We start from the raw sequence: 27,075 nt of genomic DNA on the forward strand, positions 1-27,075 counted from the left end.
ACGGCGCGAGTCGCTCACCCGTGGCTCAGTACATCGGAGCATGGCTGTATTCGCACGCTCTTCATTCGACACGTTCCCAACGGACCCGTTACTTTGTTACTTTTTATTCGATGCCCCTGTCGCTCTCATGTTCCTGCCTTCTCAGCTTCAGTCCACGAACTCACACGCTCGTTTCACAGACACTGTGCCAATGCATCCAACGTCAAGGAGGGGAGTGCGTCTAGGTTCGATCTCATCCAATAGATGTCGTCACAAAGGCAAGCCGTCGACATAGAAATGAGCGAGGCAGGGTTAGTAAAAATTCCAAGCTTTAGGTGTTGGACTAATCATTGCTTAGCTCTGACTATCCTCTCTTCGATGAGTCCATTGTGGCCATCCAACACAACATTTTGGATGAACATCTACACGTCTTCCGACATGTTGACGCCTCGTCACTTCTAGACGAGCTGCGCAACAGCATCGTCCGTGACAGTACGAGGGACAGGAGAATCGCCGCACCCTCGCGAAAGCTGGCTCTCTTCGTGCAAACGTTTGCACCGTACTTCGACGTCCTCGGCATATGCACAAAAGTCAGACCAGAATGGCCCGGTTGTTTCTGGGGACTTGTTCATCTGCTCTACCAGGTGCGCACACGCGGTACGACATAGACTGCACCACAGGACTAATCGCATCCCAGGTGATCAACAGCAATGTACTTTTTTATGAGAAAGTTGCAGACATGTTCGAGGCCATGGCGAGCATATTACCTCCCTACCAACAGATCTACACGATCTGTAAGCAGCGATTGCACGGTGCCCAGATCGACGCTGAGGACGAGCGCCTGGCTATGCTCATGTCTTATGCATTCTCGGATCTAGTCAAGCTGTGCTTAGACATTTATCGCATCTTCTTCCGAAGTGTAGAAAGTAAGTCTTGCTCTCAAAGGATCTTGGGAATATTTTGGCAGCGCCGGAGCCGTCGGGTTACGTTACACATAGTGGTCCTTGCCAATACTGGGCTGCTGGGATATGGCCACGCAACACCCCACGAGCGCACACCATATGAAACGTGGGCTGTGATGCTGACCTCAACCAGGTTCCGGATCGCGTCATCTGACGAACATCTTCACAACGTCCACGCAATGGCGACCATTAGACTCACGTTTCGCACAGCTTGAGGTAAAATTGACCCACCATAGGCGATGGCTGGAAAGGGAAACAGAAAGCCATATCCAGGATTTCGCAGTAGTTGAACATCGTCGACAGAAGTACTTGCGTTCTATTCATCGCCAGGATGGAGATGTACATGCGACTGGAGAGCTTCTGGAACGTAGAATGGCGAAGCGATTGAGACGAGTAGAGCTTGTCTGTGACTGGATCTCAAATGGTGTACAAAATCAACGTACAGACCCGTCTGCAAGGCGGACAGAGCACCGGGGTTCATGCAATTGGTTTCTGGATCTGGAAAAGTATCGCAAGTGGAAGAACAGGTACATCAAAAGCCTTGCAAACAACACAAATGCATTACAAGACAACTGGCATGATCGAGTGCTGTTTGTGCAGGGTAAGTGACTTTCTTGCAAACATTGCTGTGACGTTGATTTACTGAATTGCTAACTGGTATCAGCTGAAGCGGGTTTTGGCAAGACCGTCGTCGCCGATGCGGTCGTTGATGATCTAGGCGCAGAAGCTGAAGACCTCGAAAGCAGTAACGCGCCACCATCTACAGCTTGTTTCCATGTCAAAGTCACGCACCCAAGCTCAGTGCATCCTGGCCAAATCTTCCGTGAAATAACACTCCAACTACTGTACAACCACCGTCATAGCCACGCAACGCTCGATGCTGTGTGTCTTTTGTTGCGGAAAACCTCATTCCAGCAGACTGCGACCGCAAAAGACATTCTTGACCTTCTTCTTGTCCTGCTGCGACAGCACCCAACGTTCGTTATTGTTGATGGGCTCGAGAGATGCATCGATGAGAGAGGATTTCTATCATCGCTAGCTCAGCTGTGCCAAAAAACTGATGTACGAGTTATCATCTTCAGCAGGCCGGCGATCGGAATCCCTCTTGAATATCAAAAGTGGGCATCTGATGCACCGCATATTGTACCCCTCAATTCTCAACATACTGCAAAGTCAAAAGAGCTTTACATGTCTCAGCAACTTGCCCAAATGGCAGACCAAGGCTACTTCGGCATTGATATGGACAGAGAAATTCTACCGCATGTTGCGCGACAGTCAAATGGGACGTTCCTCTGGGCTACTCTGCTGCTAAATTACGTCCAGTCTCCCGCTTTGTCACCGGATGAACGACAGTCGATTCTCTTGGACGCCCATCTGTTGGAAGGCTTGGAAGCACTCTACAGCAGCATTTTCGAGACTCTCAGGAACCAACCAGCGCATGAGAAGCTCCTGGTAGCCGATGTCATACGGTGGCTTACGTTTCCTGTCCATCGACTTTGTACATCAGCACTGCGGATGGCCCTGTCAGTCTCGATCGACATCTCAGAGTATCACGACACATTCCCTACCGAGCTTCTGGAAATTCTTCCACGAATCACCTGTGGACTAATTGAAGTCTCTGATGGCGGAGTGTCCTTCGTTCATCCCTCAGTACGCGAATATCTCCAAGCTCCCGCTTCGAAAGGCTCCGAGTCTAGCTTATGCGACGAAAGCAGCGTGCATGCGCATCTTGCAGCTCGCTGTCTATCCTACCTGGCCCACGACATACCACAGCGACCATTGGGCGGCCTATCACCATACATCCAACCCATGATGCCCACCAACTCAGCCGCCAGCTATCGGACCACCAAATCTGGCGATAGCGGGTACAAGTCCATCTCGTCCTCCGATAGCGAACATGCCCTTCCCCAACCAGCCATGCAATCCGAACACACCAACGCCAGCACAGCAAGTATACGCACCGTGCCATTCGACACGAACCTCCCTTTTCTCCGCTACGCAAGCTTGTGCTGGCCGATCCATCTCAGTCGAGCCCTGGCCCCAACCAATACTCACCCATACGTCATACCCTGCCCCGGACCCTTCGAAGCTTTACCGTACATCCCCACCCTATCCGCCTTTCTATCTTCCCGTCTCTCAGTAACTGCTTGGGTCGAAGCATCGTTTCGATATAGTCTACCACCAACGCTTACGCGCCTTGTTGGTCCACTCGCTGATCTGAGAGGCGAACTATCGCCAGCGACAATTGAAGGCGCCGAGTTGAGACTAGTTGTCAGCGAGCTTAATGTTTTGGGCGAGAAGCTTATGGAGTTGAAGAGAGGTTATGCAACTAGTCTGAGGGAGAATCCGAGTTTGATTTGGCAGATTGGGGATGCGGTGGGAGAGGGATATTGGCCAGTTTGGGATGCGAGTGTGGGTATGCCACGGTGAACACGATCTTTCTATTTCCTGGGTTATGAGAGCTTTGGGATATACACAGCAGCTCAGCCATTTCTTAGCTTGTACATGTTCCTCGGGCTATGTTTAATTTCGGAGCGCACATAGGTATCAGGCACATTCATAGACATAGACCATCCATAGACGAAATCAGCCTCACAGCAACAAGCATCACCAAAAAGAAAATCACCTCACCCCAAAAGCACAATTTACATCAGAATCCAATCACCACACTGCACAACTTCCAACTCCATCCCCAAACTCTCGCTCGCGTACCCACCGCACAGACCCTCTCCCCTCCTCACGCATCTCCTCGCCCCGTCCCCGCCGTCCAACTAAGCCGCCCAACTAATCTGCGCCGCCGCGCGCCGCATGCGGCATCGTGAGCGCGAGCTCATTGGCGTTGCGCGCCCCTGCGCCTGAGCCCTTCTTGCCGCTGCTTTCGACACCTGCCGTTAGGGGAAGTTTGCGAGTGCGCGCGCAGGGGAGGATGTGTAAACCGGCGGGCCGGCGGCGCGTGGACGGATGGAATATTCGATGGGGGGTTCTAGCGTGTCATTGTTGCGAGGCAAGTTTGGGGGGGTTTTCGGGGGGGGAAGTGGAATTGTTTGGGATTAATTATGCGATTCACGAGCAGATTGGAGACGTGAATTTTTTTTCAAAGTGGGTTTTTGTTTAGTTAACTTAAGCGTCTGGGAAGTCGTGGCTGATTTGGTATCGTAGGGAAGATCTTATCGTGTTCTTGGGTGCGCATGTGGGATTACGTATTGAGCCCGCCTGCGGCTCGGGATCGTGGTTTTCGAAATGGAACGCCGTGCACTACACGTGGACTTCAGCCTTACAATGTCGTTTCTTGAACTCGAGGGTTTGCATGTTTTTGTGACGGGTGCGGCGGGGGGGATTGGGGGTGCGATTGTGGATGAGTTTTTGGGTAGGTGTGAATTAAGAACCTGAAGATTCTGCGGCGAATACTTTTGTCCTGCAGAAGTACGTACTGACGTTGGACTTGGGTATTGACTTTGACGATAAGAGATCATGGTTGACAATGTACTAGCACAAGGATGCAAGGTCACGGCGCATGACCTCCGGCCAAATGCACTCGCCGGCAATGGCAATCCAGATCTCAATTGCCTACAGGGAAGCATCAGCGATGAAGACGCGATAGCAGAGTCATTTGCACAAGCGGTGAAACACCACCAAGCACCTGTGAACATTCTTTGTGCCAATGCAGGCATAACCGATGAATCTAACAACTATCCCATCTGGGAAATGCCCACGGAGCTCTGGGACCGTACTTATGCCACCAACGTTCGCGGTACATACCTCACCATCAAACACTTTCTGAAGAGTGTTGAGGTGGCACAGATCGATACTGGAAAGGAGCTGGCGAATGTGAGTGTGATAGTCACAGGCTCAGAGTGTGGCGTATTTGGGCAAGCAGGGCATGTCGAATATGCCTCCGGGAAGGCAGGCTTGCAATATGGTCTAGTCAGAACAGTGAAGAATGAGATTGTGAGACTGAACGGAAAAGCGAGGATTAATGCTGTTGCGCCGGGCTGGGTAGACACGAAGCTCATCGAGGGGCGCTTGGATGATCCGAAGGAGATGTGGAGGGAAGCTCAAGCTACGTGTGTTTTATCTCCATGTAATATGTCCTTGCATAGGAGCTGATAATCAATAGCGTCCCTCTGAGGAAGATTGCGCAGCCCACCGACGTTGCTCGGGCAGCAGCATTCTTGGCTTCACATCGAGCAGCTGGCCATATCTCCGGCCAATGCATCTCAGTGGATGGAGGCATGGAGGGTCGGATCGTATGGTCCGAAGACGAGATTCAGAAGTCTCAACAGACGGCATCACGGCCAACACCAAAAACAGCACAAAGTACAGTTGAGGTCTTCGGCACGAGCACACAAGGTGTTCAGATATCGAGCGTTAGTCAACCGACAACATCAGGACAGCCTACATCGGCTTCAGTCACACCACAAAATACGCGCAAGATCAAAATCCTCCTGTCTGTCGATTTTGATGCAGTCAGTGGCTGGCTAGGCACAGGTCAGCACCCAGACAATAACCTCGCCGATTACAGCAGCGGTTTCTTTGCCGGACAAGTCGGCGTTCCTCGACTCCTGAAGCTGTTCAAGAAGCTTGGAGTACAAAATAAAGTAACTTGGTTCGTGCCCATGCACTCCGCAGAAAGCTTTCCGGACCAATTCCAAAGCATCCTGGACAGCGGAGCAGAAATCGGTCTGCATGGCTACTGCCATGAAGGTGCGCCGCAACTTACACCAACACAAGAACGCGATGTGCTTGAGCATTGCATTGCGCTGTATCAAGAGCTTGTTGGACGCCGACCGGTCGGGTACCGAGCGCCGCTATATCAACTCCGCGAGTCGACAGTGGAGTTGCTGGAGAAGTACAGCTTCCTGTATGACACCTCGCTTTCCCATCACGATAGCAAGCCATACCACCTGCCAAACCTACCTCCAATCAAAGCGCCAGCATACGAAGCCTCAGCCTCCGCAAAAGACTGGATGAAACCCCTTCCCAAGCCCTCCGCCCCAACTTCAAAGACACTTATCGAGATCCCAGCAAACTGGTACGCAGAAGACATGACGCCGCTGCAGTTCTGGCCGCACACTCCGAACTCCCAGGGATATGTTGATGTGCGTGTTATTGAGAATATGTGGAAGGATAAGTTTGAGTGGATTAGGAGCGAAGTGGAAGAAATGGGGGAGAAGGACAGCATGGTCTTTCCCCTGGTGCTGCATCCGGACACGAGCGGTATGGCGCATGTGATTGGCATGATTGAGAGGTTCGTGAAGTGGTTGCAGGGGTGGGGTGGGGAGGTGGAGTTTTGCACGTATGAGGAGGCGGCGAGGGAGTGGAAGGCGAAGAATCCTGTGGCATAGGAGAATAGGGTCTGAATGTGCGGGCTGACGATGATCTGTCCGTATCTGTCAAAATTCTAGTGGGATCCATCAAGCGCTCGACTGACTTGGCCTGATTGCTATTGTCTCCGCGTGAATCTACACGTGCTTCCATGGGCTACTTAGGCAAAGATACAAACTGCTTGTTCATCTTCTTTGTGTGTGAACATTTCAGCTTGCAAAGGCAAGTCGCAAATGATCACTTTGCGCAAACAGGCCTTCTGTGGGCTATGTATTTTCGGTAATATCCCACCTCATCTAGTTAGAACCAGGAAAAGGTTGACAAGACTTCTGCCTACCATGACGACTCAGAAGTCACTCGACAAGAAGTTCAAGCAACCAGCAGGTCTAGGCGACAGATCCACCGACGAACGGTACGCGGTGAAGCTTGGAATTTCAGCAGACAACAACAAACTACTCAATAAGAGCATCAAAACCACATTGACCCAACACGATCTTCTCGATCCCAAGTTGTATTCGAAACATCAGCCTAAAATTGACCCAACAAGCTTTGAACGCCAGATTCAAACCGTGGGGCTGCTCGAGACGATCTTTGAGAAAGTTTTGACACCGATGAAACCCTCCGGCGAGCTCAAAAAGGAAGAAGTTATGTATGTTCTACGAGAAAAGGCCCTATCAAGATCATATAACCACAACAGAACTAAGAGTGGACCAAGGAGGCAAGCGACCGGTGTTGAACTCCTGAATACCCCTGAGGAGAACTTGCTCATGAGTCCGATGGCAGACCCGAAGGGTGACAAAGAGAACAACCAGATGCCGAAACCACAAGCGAAGCACACTCCGAAGCCAGACGATGGCAAGACAAGCAAAAGTCGACCCAGCATTCGTCCCTCATTAGGACCCGTCTCTGTCAGTGGTCAGCCGGAAGATCAGAAAGAAAGGCAAGCATCCAAGGCAGTGGAGAGCCAAAAGAAGGACAGCATCTCTGGCACAAAGACCAAGCCTAACAAAGGAGGTCGCGGTAATGCTGTGGATCTTGCTCCCCTTCCCACCATCGGCGGCTTGCACGATCACCGATCCAAGACTCCCAAACGACAAACTCTGCCAATCTCTACGAGCTCCACACAAAGGAAGGAGAAAGCAACCGTGTCTACCACCTTCACTTCAGCCACCATCAACGTCAAAATTGATGGGTCCGAAAATGGCGCCCACTTCCGAGCAAGCGACATCGTCAACGCGTCCAAGACTGCGGACTCCACAGTCGAACACTTATCCTTCGACAGCTTCTGGGACGAAGTAGAGCGTCAGGCAAATGTTAATCGGCTGGACTCGACGCTCTCGTGCTATTGGCCGGACGAAGACGCTGGCCGCCAGTGGGTCGATGTCACTGACGAAACGAGATGGCGTGCGGTGCTGGCCGATTGCCATGAAGAGGGGCTGAAGCGATGGCAGTTCCACGTTACGATCAAGTAGTGTGCTTGTGTTCGTGGTTGGGAAAAAGTATTTATGTTGGATGGTTAGCGAATTCATGCACTCGCTCACTGCATGTCTCTCTAGTCAACCAATGTTAATGCAGAAACAGTCAAAATTATCATCCAGCCTTATGCACCTTTTCAGTCCAAGTAACGTACATCCTTCAATCTCTTGTCGATTTTCCGGTCAGCTTCATCACAGCCTGATGTCTATGACGAAGGGCGCCCCCATTGTTCGCTGATCTTTACCAAGGCAGACAGTGTGCATATATTGATGGACTTTGGTACTACGGCACCATGCCTCTTTCAATTCGACTCCTGATGATAGAGTGAGACTGCTGCAGATTGCATGCCTGTACAATGTATGTATTTAGTTTGAAAAGACACGGAAAGACCAGGATTAAAGGACCCCAGCATCGAAGCGCGCAGATGTATGGGGTGAGACCAAGCATTTGTAGGTCTCACCGGTAGCTCTTATCATCATGTGTGCATGGGCTACAGCTTGATTGAGAATCGTGCTTACGTTCCAAGGTTTGTATGGTGATTGGTTCGTGAGAGTCATGCGTTTAGCCACGCTGCTTCTATATATCGATGTGGAGATAGGCACAGTCAGATTTATTTGTTTGTTCGATTTAAGTGACTTGGGCCCTCGACCTTGCAAGTCGTACTTGTATCATTTTCACCCCAGCCTTGTCGAACTTTTGCGCATCAATATCAGCACATTCTGTTGTCGCAATAATGCCGATCGTAGGTCCTCCAGCTCAGGAAGCGACCACTACTTTGGGTTGCACTGTAAGTGTAGTATCTGTGAACGATACATATACTCCGTTTGTTGCTCCGACAGAGGCTGAGTGGTGGCACCCAACCATATTCGTAACATCGACAACTATTTATATCTCACTTGGCGTTCCAGACCTCACCACGATCTACGATTATTCATCCGAGTGTAAAGATAGGTGGATGATCGGCCATACTTGCGGCGATGGAGACGCAACAGTTTTCAGTATGGATCCCTCGAGGAATGTTGTTTCCGATCCCCTTTACAGATCTTGCCAACGGTACTCGACGCCGGTCTATAGCCCTGGGGTATGTCCTGGAGATTTTACCATTGCAGAAGTGACAGCTGTAGTTTCGGGAGGGGCTGGCGCAAACAGCACTTTTTGGCAAGCGAGCTGCTGCCGCAGGTACGACTGTTCACATCATTCATCATTCATTTCCGTTTCGTCCGCTAAGATCCTGATACAGTGGTATGACGATAGGACCAGAGTTTCCGAACGCCTGTATCAGTTCCATCGTAACACCCATTAGTGCATGGGCACTTATCACTCCAACACCTCTTCTCGATAGTGGCACTCCTACACCAGTGTATATGTACACGCCACCCGCAACCCCAAATCGTACTCCACTTTCTCCAATATCAAGCATCGTGTCAGTAACTGCGGGAATGGCTTTCGCGGATCCTGTGGTTGTTGGCTGGCAGGACTATGATTTACAGAGCTTTCCGGACGAATACGCCACTTCATTAGCACGGAAGATTGGGATCGCGCTTCCATCAAATACCAAATCCCCAAGCTCCCAGGTATCTGACGACCTCGGCACGGGCGCAAAGGCTGGTATAGGTGTAGGAGTAGCGATTGGGGTCGCCGCCATTGTCATTGTGATCGTGTTCTTTTTCATGCAACAGCGACGGAAACATGATAGAGCAAGGGTTGAACTCATGCCTGAAATGGAAGGCCAAGGTCACAAAGATAGAGATCGCAAATGGTTCTTTGGTGGCAAGTGGAGGAACGAAGTCCATGCCGAAGCTGTACCAAACGAACTAGACTCAAAACATGTCGACGCGGTGCCAAATGAATTGGATTCGCGGGCTGTTCACGTAGTACCTGGTTCCCCTGTTGAGTTGGATGGTTCGATGCTACAAAGAGAAATGACGGACTTGAGAATTTAAAATGTAGTGTGTTTTGTTTGCGTCTGGGCCTGAGCTTCCGCCATAGTCTTGGGCGCCAGAGAGGCTTTAAGTCAAAACACTTGAAGTCTTTACCCGATTATATGAGAAACAAGGTTGAAGGAGACTTCTGTCACTGGCGTGTGAGCTGGTCGATTGTCCCGGTATTTAGGTCATTTATGTGCATGTCAAGCACATGTAACTGAGCCAAAAACACTGCCCAATGGATCAAGTTGCACATGTATCTTGCCGCAAGCCATGGGTTGAAAGTCTTGCACAGCAACGACTTTCGCCATGACTCCAGCACTCCGGAAAGAACTCCACAATCGTCTTTTAAAGAACGCAATCTATTGTAGATTTGGCGGTAGAACATTCTCTACACACCAGAGAAGCATGTCAACAGTCTCATCATGGGTTCTTTCATGAGTAACATCATCAGGAGCGACCATGAATTAGCTGCGTCGTACGCGACACCGCAAACATTCAACATGATAGCCAGCAGTGCTCTCACGTTGCCTGAAACGCGGAGGATGTTCGTGAAGGCCATATGCTTTATGGCGCAACCTCCCACTAAAAATGCTTGTCCCGAATATCGTTGTTCGCCTTTCACGACCTTCTGACTCAAAGACAGAAAACGACTAGGAAATTCTGCATTATATGAGAGATTGCTACTTATGTCATCCGCACATATTTCGTGTAGCTAACTTACACAAGAACTGCTTTGATGAAGTCGTCTTCACATGAGTACTTCCGGTTGAATATACGATTGGCGACCTAATATAAGGAAGATTTCTAGGTCCACCTGCACTCCACGTACCAAGGATTTCCTACCGTTCTCCGGTCTGCCGCTGACGAGCGACTCTCAGCTCACCATACAGCAGTCTCTGCAATTTGCCGCCCCTGAACTCTTTCGCCAACGCAAGCTTAGTTGAAAGAACCGTATTCGATCATCGGGTCGAAAACCATGTGCGTCTTTGTACAGGACTCGAGCTCATAATCGGTATGCTCAAGATAGCAGCACTGGATATCGTTGTTTGGATAATTCTTGAGCTGATTGTATCTCGTTACCACTCGTGCAAGGAAGCTGCCAGGAAGTGTCTTCAGGGCTTCTATCTCGGTTGCACTGACGGGGAAATTGTTCCAGTCGTCGCAGAACTGGTTAACAAGTAACTGCAGTAGCGGCCGATCGGAGGGTACGTTTTCGAAAGCCCATACTACCAGATCATCCACTTTGGAGGGATCTGGTAAAACATCTGCCACCATCATGTCCACAAAAGCCTCGTTCATGGTTCTCCGGAAATTTGGCACGAGGAAGCGATCGCCAAACGAGTACGCCTGTACTCTGGTCATTGCATCTTCGAGATCAGATGTTCCTTTAGTGCCCATGACTTGATCCCACTCTTCATAGTCCAGAGAATTGGGAATCTGCTGTGTATACAGCCAATGTAGAAAGATGTTGACTTGACAGAGATCAGCGTTTGGTACACAATATCACTGGAAGAATTTCTAGTTCTTACAGACGACTGGTTCGACATCCTCAATAGTGACCAGGTCTTTGTGCGCCTCTTTCCAAGCACCCCGTAATGCTCTCTTGAAGTATTCCGAGTGGTGAATAAGTAGGGCCTTGTGTACGTAGTACTTTTTTTGGTCCGGTCCGATCTCGACTGTGACTATACTCTCGCTGAGCGCGTCGCTAAATGATTTTGTCAGCGAAGTCGTTCACACCACACTTAGTGCCACCTACCCAAGAGACAGCGCCTTTTCTGGTACCTCGTTTGAGTCAGGTAGCTCCACTGGATGACAGCTATCGTCCGCCATGTCGACGTCGCTTTGAAGTACGCGATCGAGAGACTGTGGGTTTGTAGTTGGAGAGAGCAAATTCGGTAAGAAGTGTTGTACGAAGCCACGCGTTTGTCGCGCTAGTGTGAGGGCCGGGTGCGGCCTGCGTCCTCACCACTCATCACCACCGAGTGAAAGCAGATTTGTCATATGTGACACAAGAGTGAGCTCAAAGAGGGATGGCCACACTTCAACTAGTAATACACGGAAGAGAATCATTTTTTATGGCATGAACTTGAATCTTGAGCTGATGTATGTACTGTCACGGGCCGTCCCATCACTGCTTCCAACATCGTCAATTATTGATCATATCAATCTTTCATTGCATAAAATTACAATAGTCATCTTAGTGTGATATCACCCATTCTTTTCGTTAGTTTATATCTTTTAAGCACAAGACTGGAATCAAGATGATATCGTGTCGAATCATACATAGTCTCTCGCCTAATGCTTCACAATGTGGAGTGAAAGTCATATAAATTGTATTGAAATTAATCTTGTGCGTTATTGTACATGTAACACATTCGATGGAAGCTTTACTCTCTCGCACATTTTCCACTGTACCCATAGCTCCTGGCGGAACCTCGGAATAGATTTCCAGTTCATCGTCACCTAAGGATGAAGACCGCCCCTACCGTAAGCCCCTGTTCGTCTTCCTCTCCCTGGGCCAAGATCTATATCCCGAGAAGACTGGGAAGAAAGAGACTCACTTTCAAATTTTCCTGTCTTGCCAAACATGTAGTACCTCTCGTCGGCCAGCTGGAAGGCACTTTTCCCCAGGTCATCAAAAGCGTGAGAATCTGCTCCGCATCTCAACAAGTAATTTACCACTTGTTCAATGGATCTACTGCCATAGCGTCTATCGAACTCTGTCGAGATGGCGAGCAGCAAAGGCGTCTTTGCAGTGCCCTATCTGGCTTCAATATCGGCGCCATGTTCAAGCAGCGCAGCCACAACCAGCAAAGTTTCTCCTATTGCTGCCCCATATGCGGGAGCAACAGCTATATGAGGTGGTGTATTGTGCTCGACAATGGGGTCATTTACACGGCCCTACCGTAGTGCACGAGCGTGGACATCCGCGCCGTTTTCTAAAAGGAACAAGACCAACTCTAGGTCGCCTGATTTTGCAGCATGATGGAGCGCCATGATGCCTTGAATAGAGACAACGTGGATGTCTGCACCGCGATCGAGTAGCGCTTTTGAGATCTTTGCGGATTTGGACTGCATGAAAGGTGTCCAGCCCAAGTTATTTGGTTGATCTACTCGTGTGCCTGACTCGAGGTACAATGGTATCAATTTAAAGTTGCACCTCGAGCTGGCCTTGTGAAGAGGTATCTCGCCCTGATCATCCACTGCAGAAATGTCTGTGTCAGAAGCTAGGAGCCACGAGGTTATGTTTGCTTTTCGTACGAAATGCAGTATTGTTTGGCCTGTAGAGTCTGGAGGGCTGATTACTGCGCCAGCATCTGTGAACATCTTCACAAGATCTTCAGTCGCTTCCGGATGTTCCAGAAGCCGAAAAAATGGCGAGCGCCCAGCAGAGCCGTGACATTTACTTCGGCGCCATTATCCAACAGAAAAGCTACGAGTTTCGGTGGAGAGCATAGTTGAAAAGTATAATGTAATGCTGTACATTTTACAGAATCGTCGGTTTGAGCATTGACGGATGCACCTGCTTCTATCAAGATTTTGAGAAACTGGATTGCTTGGTTACATTCCTGGGAATTTGGGCAAGACGATAAGCCAGTGAGTCTCTGGAGAGACTTCCAAAAAGCCCAGTCTACAGCGCCTTGCCAATGATGATGCCCGCGCTCGCTCATCGCCTCGCATGTTGAACACCCATCTAATCAGCTCACAGGATCGTTGCCCAGCTGATTCGTACAGAACGATTGCAAAAGCCTGTTGACGGGCCGCATCCGACATGCTGCTCTAAGTATTATCGAAAAGCAACTTCAGCATCTCCGCATCGCTTTCACTTGCCGCGAAATACACAGCGTTGGAGTCCTCAACGTTGACTCCATGCGCGAGTAGTTCTTGCATAGTGGCTCTCGCACTCAAACGCGCTGCATTCTCCACCGCAGTGAAGCTATCAGGCCAATCTGGATCCCAGCCGTCGCGCAAGCTGTTGTCAGCTCCACGGAACAGCAACAACCGCACCATTGTCGAACTATCGTCGCAAATGGCTTGATATAATACAGCCTTAACCTGATGGCGACTGTCGATATCAACCCGGCCGTCTGGGAACTCACAGACTTTGGCCAGATCATCGTTGGCGGCTGCCTGTTGTATTGTATTGTTTTGCGTTCCTATGATCCCCCCTACATAGTCTGGGTGAGGGGTATTGCCATGCGGCAAAAACATGGCTGCAATTCTCTAGAGAACGTATTATGCGAGTGCTGGTAGGTTTGATGTGATGTATGTTTGACGTGCGTCGGCAACCCTGGAGAGCAAATCCTAGTGTTCCTGTCACGTGCCGTCTCAGCGCGTCGCGTAGTCCAACACCGACATCAATCAACCACAAAACAACCACAATGTCGTCTCACCACATCACCAAAATCACACAAACGACTTTCAAAGATGTCTTGTCGCGATACAAACCCGCTGTGCCTGAGAAACTCCACGATCTAGACGCGCTGCGCTACGACACCATTCCCACCGCCGTCGCAAAGAGAAAGGCTGATGATCGCCACCTCACAAAAGATGAAGTCGAAAAACTTGTAGAATGGAAGCTGTAAGTGCATAAATTCACCCAGGATCACTTCAATATTAATCCAACAATCAGAAAACACGGCACTTTCCGCCCGAAACTACTCTCACTCGTGCAATCCAACCCAGCAGACGTAGTGCAAGAAACGACAACATCGGCTTTCAAAATGATTCCTAAGCAGCCATTACCAGCTCTAAAGATCCTGACAAATCTCAAAGGCATTGGGCCAGCAACTGCATCTTTGCTGCTTTCTGTGGCTGCACCAGATGTCGTTCCGTTCTTCTCGGACGAGCTGTTTAGATGGTGTATGTGGGATGAGTCGGGGAGTCCGAGTGGGTGGCAACGCAAGATCAAGTATAATGTGAAAGAGTATGAGATGCTGCTGGAGAAGGTGAATGTGCTGATTGAGAGGTTGGGTGTCAGAGCGGTGGATGTTGAGAGAGTGGCTTGGGTATTGGGCAAGGAGAGTGTTGACATTGACGCTGGAAGCGATGGCGTTGGGGAAGAAAAGGGCGAGCAAGATGAAGCCGAGGAAGAGAAAGTTACAGAAGAAAAGACGGTGAAGAAAGAGGTCAAGAAGGGTACAAAAAGGAAGGCGAGCGAGGCGAAACCGCCTACTGAGGGCACGCGAAAGAGCACACGGACTAAGAAGTAGTGTGGTTTATTTATTACAGTCGGAAATCCAGCTACATCCCAATAATGCTTGCTCGACACAAATTACATCTGCATACTGCCTTGTGCATCCGACATGCTCGGTGGCCTGTCTTCAGCCTTCGTTCCCCAATCGCTTTCCTTGTCTCCGAGTACCAACTCCAGCGTCCAACCTTGCGTAAAGAATTCATGGCCAATCCAATTCTTTGTGTATGTCTCACCGTTGAGCTTAGCACTCTGAATGTATATATTCTTGTATGTGCTGTCGAAGTTGGTACTGCGGACCGTCGCCGTCTTGTTAGTGACTGGGCTAGTGATACTGAAGCTCTCGAAGAAAGGTGGGGTGATGAAGTAGACATTTTGACCGGGATTGGGGAAAAGGCCGAGCATGCTGAAGATCGTAAAGGCACCCATGGCGCCAGAATCATCGTTCCCTGGTAGACCCGCCAAGGATGAATTGAAGGATGATGGAATATCTATCGTGCGTGAGTTATGGGCTAGGAGTTGTGAGTTTTCATGACTTACAATAATGCACTCTTTCGGCAGAAAGTGCGGGCCGGCCTGCATAGTGAGGCATGAAAACCGTTAGGAAGACGGGTTCATTGCCAATATCAGCGAGGCCTGACGTATGGAAGAAGTTCAGCCTCTTAATGAAAGTGTCGTCGCCACCGAGGAGATCGATGACTTTCCCAACATCGTGAGGCACAAAGAATTGGTACTCCCAAATACTGGATTCGAAAGTGTCTCTCGGGTTGGACGTAAGCGAACAGAAACTGGTCAGTGGACTACAGTCGATAGGATCTTGGTAACCCCAGGTACCGTTCAGATACTTCGGTTGGAAGTAGCCCGTGAAGTTAGTATCCACACCATTGATGGATGACTTTTGATCTGCTTTGAACAGGTTCTCCCAGTTCGTAGCTCGCGCGAGATACTTTGATGAGGTATTCTTTCCTATGCCGTTTGCAAGAGTAGCCAAATTGAAGTCGTTGTAACTGTACTCCAGAGTTCGGGAGATGCTTCGCGAGTTTGTGCCAAAGCCGATAGGATCGAAGTCCGAAGACGGAATATAATTGAGCCTCTTCCAGCTGGTCAAGCCCCCACGGCCTTCCTTGTTCCACTCCAAAGGCTCGTTCTCCGCGTCATTGACAATCGCTTCGTATGCGAGATTCCAGTCGATACCTGTGAGGTTCTTGACGTATGCATCGACTAGGACATTGTCTGCGTTGGACCCGCCCTGTGTCCAGCCTTTGCAGGTGCTCATCATGCAGTCTGGTAACCAGCCACGGTGCTTGTACGTGTCGAGCAAACTCGTCGCCATTTTCGACATCACTGCAGGGTCGAGAACAGTTAAAAACGGAAGTTGGACCCTCCACATATCCCAAATACAATACCAGGAATCGTAGTATGGCACGTCGCTCTGCCAATGCGGATTTTCTCCAGTGTAGTCTTGTGGAGAAATCATGGTCCTGTAAACAGCACTCCAGAAGCTGGTCTGTATACTATCATTAATGCCCTTTGCCTCGATGGAAATCGGTGTAAATTTCTTATGCCATGCCTGCTCAGCTGCAGTGACCAGGCCGTCGAAGTCAAATTCCGGTCCAGGTATCTCTCGCTCAGCGTTCTGGCAAGCTTGCTCCGTGCTGATAAAACTTAGTCCCATACGTGCTAGAATGGGTCCTGATACTGGTCCTTGGAATCGAAGATAGCCGCCGGCTTGTAGATAGAACAGGTTGAAGCCGCGCGTCACAAAAAGCTCTTTCGGCTCCGACCCAGCGCGATCATTCACCCACACTCCCGAATCTTTGATCTTACCACCTGATGTATGAAGACAGAAGTAAGCACCATACGACCCAGCACCGAAACTGGGTAGAAATGTGCCATTGCCTCTCATACTCCCGGTCGTGCCTCCATCTTCTGCATTGACGCTGATTGAGGCATTTTGTCGACTCGCCCAAAGATCCGTAAGGATCGAGCATGATCATTGGATCTACACTGATATTACCGGCTGATGCCTCCGTAAAATTGAACCGAAACAGCGCCGCGTGTTCCGAGACAGCCATGTCAGCTTGAATGCCATTGACGAGCGTGACACCAAAGTAGCCTGGCTTTGCTTTGATGGAGTCGTTCTTGTACTGTGTCGCTCGTGCTGCGATTGGAAACTTGCAGGTATTGATGTCCTCGCTTGAGCAGAGCTGCGGAAATATGGGAAAGTTGCCTAGACTTGGGTTTCCACCAGTACCAGAATCGTGAAGCGCAGAAAATCCAGTAATGTTGGAGTTGTCCGTCGAGAAGCCTCCCGTATTCGCTCCGTCCACATCTGCGACAGCTGTATGATTATCAGTACCTAGAGCGAATCGCCTGCAAGATGTCTCGAACCTTTAGCCATGCCATAGGGCAATGTCGCACCCGCGAAGACATTCCCGCCATTCTGACTGCCGATTAGAGTGTCAACCCATTTCAAAACATCAGAATTTGTCGTTTGTCTAGATGAGATATCAGACAAGACTGATGTTGCATACTGAGTGAGCAACAGAAAATGGATAGAAGACTTCATCGTGGAGCATGTCTTGGTCGGCATCAGTAGAGTAGAAAAGACATCGTTATTGTACCGGGCGGACAACTCGGGTGCAATTTCGTCCTATATGCGCCAACGTCATCTTGATTGCGAGTACATGATTGCTACCTTCCCGACCAAGTGATCCTAGCCTGCGGGGTAGGCTGACCAGCGAGTTGGGTTTGTGGTGCAACCTCGAGCCTCCGCTTCGAGACCAGCGGTTGATGATTGTTGCCGCCTTCTCCCATCTTTGAGTTTAATTGCAGCCAGTAGCAGGACCAGGAAGGTGCAGCAAGCTTCGGGGTGTTTGCTACTCTAGTGCGGCTAGTGTGGCTAGTGCTCACCTAAGTTATTAATGGGAACTCAAAACCATTGAGTACAAACAGACTGCGACCAGATGGGTAATGCACCGACACAAGAGTTTATCTAACCCCTATAATTCTGCTTAGCTCGTACATTTCAAGTTCGTAAGTAATCCATTGCAACAGAATGTATAGTCGAATGCCCATAGACCCGATCACGACAATGTAAGGAGGTTGCTAAATTAAACCCATCACGAAAACCAGACGCATAGTTATATGAGAAACACATAAGCAGATGATTTCATTGCAACGCATTGGATCATGTCATTATAGTACATGCTAGTAGGCTTCTTCCTTTTTCTTACGTCCACTTAATTTGCAACACCAATTTCTGTGTAGAGACGTGCTTTACATGCGATAGCTACAACAGCTCGTCTAGAGTTTAAACGTGCCAGTTGATATACATACTCGACACCAGGTCACATCCATAAATCCGCGTACTAAATCAATCGTGTTCTTGTCAACCAAAACTAATTCGAACGTAGTCAGGCTTTACACAACCATAAACCTAACAGTCTAGCTTTCACTCGAAATGCGATTGTTCTCCAAGCTGTCAAGAGTCTAATTCGGGCAATTCTCTTATCGCGACTCAAAACATCCTTTCTACCCTCCGCCACCCCATCACCAAGTACCTTTAAAGCACCGAGACCCATTTCAGTAACACAGCCTCTCTAAGACTTCCCAACTTCCTCCTCAACCGCCATGCCTTCGTCACTCTCCATCACAGCTAGCCAAGAGAATGTCTTGCCAGACTTCCAGAAGGAACGAGATATGTAAGAGCAGCCAATTGTTCGTCAAGAACATATACTAAAAACTCCACAGCACGTCCAAGAATCAGATGACCTCGCCTCTTCTCAAACTATCTTCCGAGATACGCAACATGATCTACACCGAGGCCTTTCGCTCATCTACGACACTAGTACGAAGCGACAAAGACAAAACCGATGCCAAGTACTTGAAGTACTCAGAAGAATCCGAATCTACTGCGGCTCTCGTACGGGTCAGCCGCCAAGTCCGCTACGAAGCCCTGCCTCTCTTCTACGCACTCACGACATTCGATTTGAGTGTATGCGACTCGACGCGGGCTGCCGAATGGACCATAGGCGTGGAGAACAGCGCGGGGATTACTTCTATCATCAGGAGCAACAACACTATCTTTGTTGATATGCTTGATGAGGCTGAGAGCGGGCATAAATGCTTTCCTAATGTAAAGCATTTGCAGGATGCGGAGATAGGGGTGTACGAGGAAGCATTGAATGATGCGGAAGAACAGGCCAGAAATCGTATGTGATTGGGTGGCCGAACCTGTAGTAAGCTTGAACTCTTTGTGCAGATGAATGAGTGCTGTAAACTGGACGTCGTAAAGCAATTCGATTCGTATGTAAGCAACTATTAAGTCTCGCCATGACGCCTCATAGACCTGGGTATATCGATATCAAAACACCAATGAACGCCACAAACATAAAACGTAATCATCAGACTGGACTCAGACGCCAGGCACACCTTCTTTCGATCGTATGCGTCCCTCTCTCACAGTGCCTATAGTGACACCAGCCTCGCCAGTCATCCAGCCGGGCATCTTCTCTCCGTCCACAATGCCCTCTTCGACTAATTGGCGAATGCCAGCAAAGACGTGCGTGCCTTGAAATGCGACACGAACATTGGGTACCCAGCCTTCTTGATTCTGTATGTCCTCGAAGTCTTCGGCGGTTCGATCGAGTAGGGAAGGACGGCCTCTTCGAGCTTGGTTGGTTGTTTGATCTTCGAGGGTGTATGTATCGCCGTCTTGTTGCGCCTTGTTACCCCCTGGAGCAGCTGGAAATGCATCGTCGATGCGGGCTTCGAAACGCTCTAGACCTTGTCCATCATCTGCCTTTGCAGAAGTTCCAAATCGCCCAGCTGCTACCTCTTTCCTACGCTTGGCTTCGGGGGTGTCTGTGCTCTCTGCCATTCGCTTTGGTCGACCTGGGCCAGATTTTGCATTGCCGTTTGTCGCGTGCTTGTCCACTCCATTCTTGTCCTGTCCATCACTCCGCTGAGTCGTAATGAAGTCGAGCGCGTTCTGACTGAAACTGTGGTCCTGAAAGATGCTCCAACCTCCCGTTGCTGCGTTACTTTTCCCAGGCCCGCGGTATGTGAGGAGCGCGTCTAGCGATTTGGTGGTGAAGTTTGTGCTTGTGAGTTGGTAGCGCGCGGACGGCCGTGAGAATGCCTTTGGTATCGCTTGCTGTACAATGTCTCTCAGATGTCTTCCATCATCGCCCACAACCTGACCAGTAAGCGTAGCCAAAGATGAGTACACGAATGGCGATCCATTCGGCCATACAAAGAACACTGCCTTGGCGCTATCGGGTCTGCTCGAGTCTACAGCCAACGAGCTCTCTGTGCTGTACGGCGAGTCATGTATGTACACCCGCAGGATGGTCATCGGGGACGTCTTGATGCGCGTGATCAGGTAGTGCGCCTTCATAAGCGGCGTGAGTTCTCTCGCTAGATTTGACATGAACGTCTGCGCCTGGAATCTTGGAAGATGGTCCGAGTCGTTCGTGACTTCCATATCCGTGACTGCTGACCGCGCATTTGCAATCTTGGTCAGTCGTTTGGCGGTCCAGCGCAGAGCATTTGGGTGGTCGAGCAGGTATTGTATTTCAGCAGTTGCTAGCTGGTACATGGAAATGCCTGTCCTCCAGTCTCCCTCGAGTATGCGATCGAGTACCTCTCTTCGCCCGCCCTTGCGCGCGGCTAGCTCTCTGTATGTCTCTTGTAGCTCTTCATAGCTCTGCGCCGGTTCGTACAACTCCTCATCGTCTTCCTCATCGGCATCTTTGCGGTCGCTGAGTAAGAAAGGCTTGCAGAAGTCGCGGTTCTTCTTGCTGAGCCATTGTTGCGCGAGCGATACGAGCGATTGCCGGGACAGCTTGGTGAATGTTCGCTGAACTTCGCGATGGGTGATAGGTAATCGGTGAGAATGCGGTATATTCTTGTAATCCGGAGCGGTCGCCATGGTGGGCTGCCGTCTACATGGAGTTGGCAGCGAAGATGTTGTTGATCGTCTTATCGATAGGTGCCGGCTAGACGCGTTGAGACGCGACCAAGTCGAGACCCGTGCACGTGACGTTGACACTACGCAAAATTGTGATGAGGGGCAGGAGTCAGAGTTGATATTTTTGTGCGTTATTGAACATATCCATATATGCGAACGTACATTAAGATTGTACCTCAAGTTTGGTTCGCCCACAGCACGTGATATTTGCTTTCACTGCACATGTAGTTCTCGTCGGTTCCGAGGTCCGCCGAGCATGCACTCATTCCAGCGCGGCAAAACGTTGACGCGTGTCCGGCGCAAAACAGTTCGGATGACGGCCACAGAGTGTCATTGGTCAAAGCACCCTCCCCGGCAGGATTACAAACTCTGCCGAGGACAACAATACTAACGAACGAGTGAAAGAACAGCGATAGAGTGTAAAACTCGTCTCTGCCGCGAAAAGCGCCGAAAAGGACGGCTCGCTCACTCAAAAGAATACTTCTCTAATTGGTAAAGGGAAGCGGGCACTCGCGATTCGATTTCCAAGAGCGAGATTGGGCCGAGCGTGGGGTGTTGGCTCGTGGTTGATCGCTAATCCGGCACTCACATCGGCGGGGCATCGCCTGGGTCATCGCTGGCTCCCTCTTGACAGTTCTTCACGTCACCACTTCTCCACATACTCCTGCTGCTTCCCCAACACAACCGTCGTGAGGCAGACAACAACTACCATCCGTACACTGAATATTCACGACGTCAGTAATAATCGAAAATTTGGATTGAGGCAAGCGCGCCGGTTCGAGACCCACTCCTCAACACGGCCGTCGCCGCATCTCCGAAATTCCCCTCCAGGCCTCCATTTACCTACAACATCACTGTGGTCGTCGATTCTACCACCGCTCATCTCGTGAGACACGACACTGTCGCCTATGTCGGCATACAAGGGCCACCGGGGTCCTAATGTGTCCCAGTACATCGCCAATTTGAACCAGTTATCACCAACACAGGGTCCCCTCGACGAGCCCGTGGAATCCGGAGAAGACTTCTCGGCGTTCCTTAACAACGAGTTCTTTGACATCAACAACAATCCCATTCCTGGTTTCGACGCGCCCATTGACCTAGAAGTCGACGTTACTGCTGAGCAATCGACTCAGCCGGGTTTCGGAGATAATTCGCGTAAGCACAGTATTCAAACTAGCGCGGATCCCAGCATGGAGTTCAACTTGAATGGTAAGTGCATCTCATCGCTTTATTTCCCTTCACGACGGTATGCATTGCTGCTCGTGGTCTGGCCGCGATGGTCGCACAGTCTGCAATCCGTCGGCCAATAGGCGCAGATCGCAGGCACATGCGAACCCCGCCATGCGCCCGATATGCAGTCGTTACCCCCACACTCGTATATTAGCCACTCAGATGGCATGTCCAAGGCGCAGCCCTGCAGCTGAGCGAACGGTGCCCTCCAAGCACGCAATTGCCCGTGCTGCTCGGTGCAACACCACAGACAGCATCGTGCCTCGAGCATTTTACTTCGTCACCATTTTCGCACGGCATGGCTGACTTTCATCTCTTCACAGGTGACTTCCAGTTCACCGACTTCAACAACTTCGGCTCCACACCTCTGCTTGACACTTCCATGCACGGCCTGCCACAGCAGCCAAATCACTATCCTCTCCCCAACACATATGGGTCACCTTCGTCATCGATCTCTCCAGCCACACAAGGTTTCGACCAGGCTGCGAAGAAACGCAAACTCGACAGTATCGTTCCCACGACACACGAATCACTCGACGAGTCGGTGCGCGTCGCTGCAGAGGAAGACAAGCGTCGCCGCAACACAGCAGCTAGTGCACGCTTCCGCGTGAAGAAGAAGCAGCGTGAGCAAGCACTCGAGCAGACCGCGAAGGAAATGCAAGACAAGGCTACCAGGCTGGAACAAAAGGTCCAGCAGCTGGAGACTGAGAACGCCTGGCTCAAGGGCCTCATCACAGAGAAGAACGGCGGCAAGCACACCACAACCGACCTGAAGGCGCTATTAAGCAAGCACGAGGAGGCGTCGGGACGGAGTAGTTCTACGCACACTGACGGCGTTGGCACCAAGGCGTGATCCCTAAAGGCGGACGCCTAAATTCCCTCGATTTGCTTTTCCACTTGACTTTAGTCTCTTTTTCCATCGAGCTCTACGGCTATTTACCCTAGAGACTCGTTGATGCATTACATCATGTACATACATCCCGCAATCTACTTTGCTGATTCCAAAATGATGTCCAACGTTGTCATGCGTATGTGAACGTATTCTCTGAGAGGCATCCCTCATGTTGAACCTGTAGGATTGCTGACCTTGCTCCTACTGGTTCCAGATACTATCTTTGACGTAATGTGATGTGGGGATGGAGTTCGGGAGCGGATCTGGGGAAGCCCTTGGCAGTAAAAGATCAGCCAGACAGCCAGACACAGAGGATAGTGTCCATCAAATGAAAACTTAGCAGTGTAAAAAGTAGATGTGTATTTCCAGAGGAGTGTACCAAAAGAAAGGACTTTCGCTTCGCTCATGCACGTAAAACATATACAGCTCCGACAACCACGGCGAAGCAAAATCACCTCTTCCCGACCCTATCCAAGAAACATCCGAGTAGGTGGGATTTATCAGTCGCCTATACACACCACCACCACCATCGCCGCACCATCTAGATAGCAACCCACGTAATCGCAATCACAATATCCATGCCCTTCTTCTGCGCGCCCTCCCACTTGTAGCTATACGTGCCATCCTTCTCGTTGTTCCAGTACGCGCCGACAGCGCTGTGCATGCCGCGACGCCCGTGCTTCTCGGGTTCTGACGGGACGCCAATGTGTTGGATCACGGTGCTGTTGATGATGTATTTGTACGGGGGTTGCGAGGGCTCGCCGGCGGTAGTGGTAGTAGAGGTCTTTTCGATCAGGGTTTTCAGGATGGTTTGCTGCGGCGTGGCGGGTTAGTTGGAGTGCGGGATTTGGGAGGGTCGCGTGAGAGAGACGTACGATGATGGACGTGTTCCAGTCGCTGACTTTGGAGTGGTCGTAGGTCTCTGAGGCGCCGATTACGGATTCGCAGGCCTGGGGGTGCGAGTTAGATTGGACTTGCGGCATGAGGGTTTGGGCTTGCGTACGTGAGCGGCGAGCTGTTCCAGCTCGGATGTGGGGAGCGGTGAGTGCTGCGAATAGTTAGCTGGCGATTCCTACTTCATTCCGAGAGTTGTGCACATACAGCCATTGCGTGTGAAGTATGAATGTAGGTAGGGATGTGGTGGTAGGGGTTTCAAACGTGAATGTGTGGCTTGAACAGACTTCGTCGTGTGAATGAGGCGTCTGTTGGTGTTTACTGCCAATTCGGTTGTTAGGCCGGCCTCAGCGCACGCTCCACCCCACGTCTATTGCGGTCCGTGTCACGTGGGCTTGTGATTGGATAGCAGGCGCATGCGACATGGGTCCTGCTTGGAGATCACCAGGAAAGAGCTTGATCGTTTGAGAGCTTCTTGTCCTTCACTCCTCACCAGCCTCCAAACAAACCCGTCGTCTGAAGCTGTATCGAACGTCAAACAAGCCATCGCTAGCAAATTGACGCCTACTTCAACAGGAACATATCCACAGCAGCTTTCGTTCTTACCGTGGGGCCATCACTACCGTCGTCATGTCTTCGCAACCTCTCCTCCAAACCGCCCCGGGTACGTCACACGCGTTCTACAAAGCGAACAGCTTCTAACCTATCCCCTCAGGCAAGCGCATCGCCCTCCCTACGCGCGTCGAGCCCAAAGTCTTCTTCGCCAACGAGCGCACCTTTCTCTCATGGCTCAACTTCACCGTCATCCTCGGCGGACTAGCAATCGGCCTCCTCAACTTCGGCGACGGCGTTGGCAAGATCAGCGCCGGACTCTTCACGCTCGTTGCTATGATGGCCATGATCTACGCCCTCTTCACATTCCACTGGCGCGCGAGGAGCATCCGGATGCGCGGACAGGGTGGATTCGACGACCGCCTGGGTCCTACCATTTTGACCATTGCGCTCTTTGCCGCGGTCATTGTCAACTTTGTGTTGAGGTTGACCATGGGCAACGAGAAGAAATAAGCGCTAGATGGGGAAGAGGAGGCTGGAAATGAAGTCGGAAGATGATGGGATAGGACGACCAGGAAGAACCTTGTTGGGTGTATAGGAAGCCGGCTACAAGTTTTGGTCGATCTGTGATGGAGAGTCGCCATTGTTACATACTGTGCATTTGAAAGAGATAATGAGTTGAGCACGGCAGAAAAAAAGGGAACTTGTTGGAGTCATGGGGAGAACGTACGATATCGAGGGTTCTCGTGCACGGAGTTTGTGATTGGTATCTGTAGAATATTTGATATTAGTTGTGCAATTGCAATGGTTCGTTCGCATCCTCTCGTCCTCAGCTCGAAAACGACCCGTTACGCAAGCGACCGACTTCACCTACAGTCCTGCTTTTCTCTGCTATTTTCAAGGCATGCGGTGCTACCCGCGTGCGTGTCACCCACCTGCACCGAGTATTCCTTAAATACAACCGTACTGTGCCAGGCGGTTGATAGTAATTACACCGATTTGCTTGCAAGAGCAACGATACGGTCATACGAAAATTATATGGAGCATAACGCATGTAGCAACTCCTGCACCCATCCGCCAAACCTAAAAAACTTTAGTCAAAGTAAGTTCCTCTTATAAATTTGCCTAACTCACTCTCATAGTAGAACTCGCCGAACTCGCCACCTTCACCGAGCTCGGTGATGCCACAATCGTCGAAGATATTGAGCTCGATGATGCCACAACTGTCGAAGGTATTGAGCTGGTTGTCTGTGGAGCCGAGAAGTCTGCTTCATAAACATTGACGAATTCCGCTCCACCGCAGGTCTTCGATGTCTCCCCAGCACAGGGAACATTGCAATCGGCTGTTTCGTTGGCGGACATGTCGTTGCGTACAAAGTCGCTGCACCAGCATTGACTGCCTGCCACCATCCCAGCAAAACGATAGTTGGCATTTGCTGGGTTGTAGCACGCATCTTGACATTTTGCTGGCGTGTTGTTAGGGATATCGCTGATGCGCTTTTCGAGGCTGAGAAAGTCGGTTGGACCAACCGGCCAGCAGCCCAAAGGTTTCCAGGACGATGGGCTTGGCTTTGCTGAAGGTTTTGGAGTCGTAGGAGTAACGGCCGTAGTACTGGATGGCAAAGGAGGTGCCTCAGAGTCTACCCATGTACAGTACGAAGTATTGAGCTCCCAGTTGCCGCAGTCCAGGGTGATGGAAGGGTTCCAGCGGGTGAAGGTCTCTGGCTTAATAGCCAAACTGTCTCTGACATCTTTGCAGCTATGATCGCCAGAGTTGTCGTACCAGACGGTGCAGGTCTTGATAGTGTTGACATCGAATCGATAGTTCTGCGCAAGAACTTGCAAGCTGGAAGAAAGGCAGACAGCCGTGAAGCGCACGAGAAAATGCATCGTAGGATCGTCAGCCTAAATCTGTGACGACAGAGAACTCCAATAGGAAAAACCACAGCAGGTTTGTAAAAAGGTAAATCAGCGAAAGAGTGGACTGGAAGTTTCAACGTTTCGTGGAAGACACTGGGTCCGGCGGTAAACCATCTGCAGTGTGGCTCGCAAAGGAGCGCTCGATAAAACCCCTGAAGACAAGGGTCACCTCATTGACTCTACCTTACACAGGCCCGGAGCTCCTCAGATAGTCTAGGGTGAGTAGCTGGCTCGAGTTCAAGGTCTGCCAAGTGCAATTACTGCGCCGCACACTCGCATACGCTGGGTATCAATTGGGAATAGCGTTCCTTCCCGCGCCTTCTCTACGCCCGTAATCTCGGGCCTCGCTCGAAACGATCTGGTAACACACAGAAGCTGCAGGTCTAACAGATTTCAGAAACCTGGACTCTCACTATGTGCTTTCAGGCGTACCGAGTCTTAATCTTACGGCAAAATAGCATGTACCTCGACTTGATCACCTCCCGGGGAGGGCTAGTGAGTCGCGGGCACAGAATCTTTGCTGGAAAATGAAGAAATAGAAACATGGGAAGATAGGTAGTCTGCTTTTTCGTATGCATAATCAGATCGGCTCTAGGGAATTCACAAGCCATTTCTTGAGTACGCACCGGTCGCGGTGATTCTTGACTAGAAATACCTCCAGATGTCACTCACGAGAGACTTGGCCTTCAGCAGAGTCATCGTTGACAAAGCCACTCTAGTAAGTGAAGCACGCTTTTTCGCCTTGCGCG

The 27,075-nt window shown here is 50.4% G+C and overlaps 16 protein-coding genes across 16 annotated transcripts; 9 read left to right on the forward strand and 7 right to left on the reverse strand.

The window, feature by feature from the left end:
• Positions 1–243: 243 nt before the first annotated feature.
• Positions 244–3,763, forward strand: SNOG_04952 (hypothetical protein; the record flags this gene model as incomplete). Its single annotated transcript, XM_001795312.1, has 6 exons — positions 244–290; positions 338–623; positions 677–905; positions 1,075–1,542; positions 1,606–3,357; positions 3,522–3,763. 6 exons carry the CDS (start codon positions 244–246, stop codon positions 3,761–3,763), a joined length of 3,024 nt encoding a protein of 1,007 aa, XP_001795364.1.
• A 649-nt stretch (positions 3,764–4,412) lies between these two features.
• On the forward strand, positions 4,413–6,286 carry SNOG_04953 (hypothetical protein; the record flags this gene model as incomplete). Its single annotated transcript, XM_001795313.1, has 2 exons — positions 4,413–5,005; positions 5,059–6,286. 2 exons carry the CDS (start codon positions 4,413–4,415, stop codon positions 6,284–6,286), a joined length of 1,821 nt encoding a protein of 606 aa, XP_001795365.1.
• A 318-nt stretch (positions 6,287–6,604) lies between these two features.
• Positions 6,605–7,738, forward strand: SNOG_04954 (hypothetical protein; the record flags this gene model as incomplete). The annotated part of the gene is made up of 2 exons (XM_001795314.1): positions 6,605–6,915; positions 6,964–7,738. The coding sequence occupies 2 exons, from the start codon at positions 6,605–6,607 to the stop codon at positions 7,736–7,738; spliced, it is 1,086 nt and encodes a 361-aa protein (XP_001795366.1).
• Positions 7,739–8,475: 737 nt separating this feature from the next.
• SNOG_04955 (hypothetical protein) lies at positions 8,476–9,685 on the forward strand (the record flags this gene model as incomplete). Its single annotated transcript, XM_001795315.1, has 3 exons — positions 8,476–8,529; positions 8,735–8,823; positions 8,983–9,685. The coding sequence occupies 3 exons, from the start codon at positions 8,476–8,478 to the stop codon at positions 9,683–9,685; spliced, it is 846 nt and encodes a 281-aa protein (XP_001795367.1).
• Positions 9,686–10,606: 921 nt separating this feature from the next.
• On the reverse strand, positions 10,607–11,500 carry SNOG_04956 (hypothetical protein; the record flags this gene model as incomplete). Its single annotated transcript, XM_001795316.1, has 3 exons — positions 10,607–11,142; positions 11,200–11,375; positions 11,427–11,500. The coding sequence occupies 3 exons, from the start codon at positions 11,498–11,500 to the stop codon at positions 10,607–10,609; spliced, it is 786 nt and encodes a 261-aa protein (XP_001795368.1).
• Positions 11,501–12,571: 1,071 nt separating this feature from the next.
• Positions 12,572–12,667, reverse strand: SNOG_04957 (hypothetical protein; the record flags this gene model as incomplete). Its single annotated transcript, XM_001795317.1, has 1 exon — positions 12,572–12,667. The coding sequence occupies one exon, from the start codon at positions 12,665–12,667 to the stop codon at positions 12,572–12,574; it is 96 nt and encodes a 31-aa protein (XP_001795369.1).
• Positions 12,668–13,044: 377 nt separating this feature from the next.
• On the forward strand, positions 13,045–13,263 carry SNOG_04958 (hypothetical protein; the record flags this gene model as incomplete). The annotated part of the gene is made up of 2 exons (XM_001795318.1): positions 13,045–13,115; positions 13,164–13,263. The coding sequence occupies 2 exons, from the start codon at positions 13,045–13,047 to the stop codon at positions 13,261–13,263; spliced, it is 171 nt and encodes a 56-aa protein (XP_001795370.1).
• Positions 13,264–13,450: 187 nt separating this feature from the next.
• On the reverse strand, positions 13,451–13,882 carry SNOG_04959 (hypothetical protein; the record flags this gene model as incomplete). Its single annotated transcript, XM_001795319.1, has 2 exons — positions 13,451–13,704; positions 13,771–13,882. 2 exons carry the CDS (start codon positions 13,880–13,882, stop codon positions 13,451–13,453), a joined length of 366 nt encoding a protein of 121 aa, XP_001795371.1.
• A 170-nt stretch (positions 13,883–14,052) lies between these two features.
• SNOG_04960 (hypothetical protein) lies at positions 14,053–14,926 on the forward strand (the record flags this gene model as incomplete). Its single annotated transcript, XM_001795320.1, has 2 exons — positions 14,053–14,252; positions 14,304–14,926. The coding sequence occupies 2 exons, from the start codon at positions 14,053–14,055 to the stop codon at positions 14,881–14,883; spliced, it is 780 nt and encodes a 259-aa protein (XP_001795372.1). The 3' UTR covers positions 14,884–14,926.
• A 19-nt stretch (positions 14,927–14,945) lies between these two features.
• SNOG_04961 (hypothetical protein) lies at positions 14,946–17,265 on the reverse strand (the record flags this gene model as incomplete). The annotated part of the gene is made up of 4 exons (XM_001795321.1): positions 14,946–15,313; positions 15,405–16,793; positions 16,831–17,205; positions 17,256–17,265. The coding sequence occupies 4 exons, from the start codon at positions 17,263–17,265 to the stop codon at positions 14,946–14,948; spliced, it is 2,142 nt and encodes a 713-aa protein (XP_001795373.1).
• Positions 17,266–18,497: 1,232 nt separating this feature from the next.
• Positions 18,498–19,086, forward strand: SNOG_04962 (hypothetical protein; the record flags this gene model as incomplete). Its single annotated transcript, XM_001795322.1, has 2 exons — positions 18,498–18,568; positions 18,618–19,086. 2 exons carry the CDS (start codon positions 18,498–18,500, stop codon positions 19,084–19,086), a joined length of 540 nt encoding a protein of 179 aa, XP_001795374.1.
• Positions 19,087–19,281: 195 nt separating this feature from the next.
• Positions 19,282–20,799, reverse strand: SNOG_04963 (hypothetical protein; the record flags this gene model as incomplete). The annotated part of the gene is made up of 1 exon (XM_001795323.1): positions 19,282–20,799. The coding sequence occupies one exon, from the start codon at positions 20,797–20,799 to the stop codon at positions 19,282–19,284; it is 1,518 nt and encodes a 505-aa protein (XP_001795375.1).
• A 689-nt stretch (positions 20,800–21,488) lies between these two features.
• Positions 21,489–23,071, forward strand: SNOG_04964 (hypothetical protein). Its single transcript, XM_001795324.1, has 2 exons — positions 21,489–22,047; positions 22,392–23,071. The coding sequence occupies exons 1-2, from the start codon at positions 21,747–21,749 to the stop codon at positions 22,919–22,921; spliced, it is 831 nt and encodes a 276-aa protein (XP_001795376.1). The 5' UTR covers positions 21,489–21,746; the 3' UTR covers positions 22,922–23,071.
• A 227-nt stretch (positions 23,072–23,298) lies between these two features.
• On the reverse strand, positions 23,299–24,093 carry SNOG_04965 (hypothetical protein). The gene is made up of 4 exons (XM_001795325.1): positions 24,062–24,093; positions 23,964–24,008; positions 23,836–23,910; positions 23,299–23,774 (listed from the first exon to the last, which is right to left on the reverse strand). Exons 1-4 carry the CDS (start codon positions 24,065–24,067, stop codon positions 23,502–23,504), a joined length of 399 nt encoding a protein of 132 aa, XP_001795377.1. The 5' UTR covers positions 24,068–24,093; the 3' UTR covers positions 23,299–23,501.
• Positions 24,094–24,484: 391 nt separating this feature from the next.
• On the forward strand, positions 24,485–24,919 carry SNOG_04966 (hypothetical protein; the record flags this gene model as incomplete). The annotated part of the gene is made up of 2 exons (XM_001795326.1): positions 24,485–24,518; positions 24,570–24,919. The coding sequence occupies 2 exons, from the start codon at positions 24,485–24,487 to the stop codon at positions 24,917–24,919; spliced, it is 384 nt and encodes a 127-aa protein (XP_001795378.1).
• A 510-nt stretch (positions 24,920–25,429) lies between these two features.
• SNOG_04967 (hypothetical protein) lies at positions 25,430–26,296 on the reverse strand (the record flags this gene model as incomplete). Its single annotated transcript, XM_001795327.1, has 2 exons — positions 25,430–25,489; positions 25,541–26,296. 2 exons carry the CDS (start codon positions 26,294–26,296, stop codon positions 25,430–25,432), a joined length of 816 nt encoding a protein of 271 aa, XP_001795379.1.
• Positions 26,297–27,075: the final 779 nt, after the last annotated feature.

Source organism: Parastagonospora nodorum, assembly GCF_000146915.1.
Source record: "Parastagonospora nodorum SN15 chromosome Unknown scaffold_7, whole genome shotgun sequence".
NCBI classification, from domain to species: domain Eukaryota; kingdom Fungi; phylum Ascomycota; class Dothideomycetes; order Pleosporales; family Phaeosphaeriaceae; genus Parastagonospora; species Parastagonospora nodorum.

What these genes read in the sequence shown, in the direction of transcription:
- SNOG_04964 (XM_001795324.1), top strand. Translation starts at nt 21,747, where the DNA reads ATGTCGGCATACAAGGGCCACCGGGGTCCTAATGTGTCCCAGTACATC. An exon ending in CATGGAGTTCAACTTGAATG is followed by an intron (nt 22,048 to 22,391) that starts GTAAGTGCATCT and finishes ATCTCTTCACAG; the next exon opens with GTGACTTCCAGTTCACCGAC.
- SNOG_04965 (XM_001795325.1), bottom strand. An exon ending in TGGAACAGCTCGCCGCTCAC is followed by an intron (nt 23,911 to 23,963) that starts GTACGCAAGCCC and finishes TCGCACCCCCAG; the next exon opens with GCCTGCGAATCCGTAATCGG. An exon ending in ACTGGAACACGTCCATCATC is followed by an intron (nt 23,775 to 23,835) that starts GTACGTCTCTCT and finishes GCCACGCCGCAG; the next exon opens with CAAACCATCCTGAAAACCCT.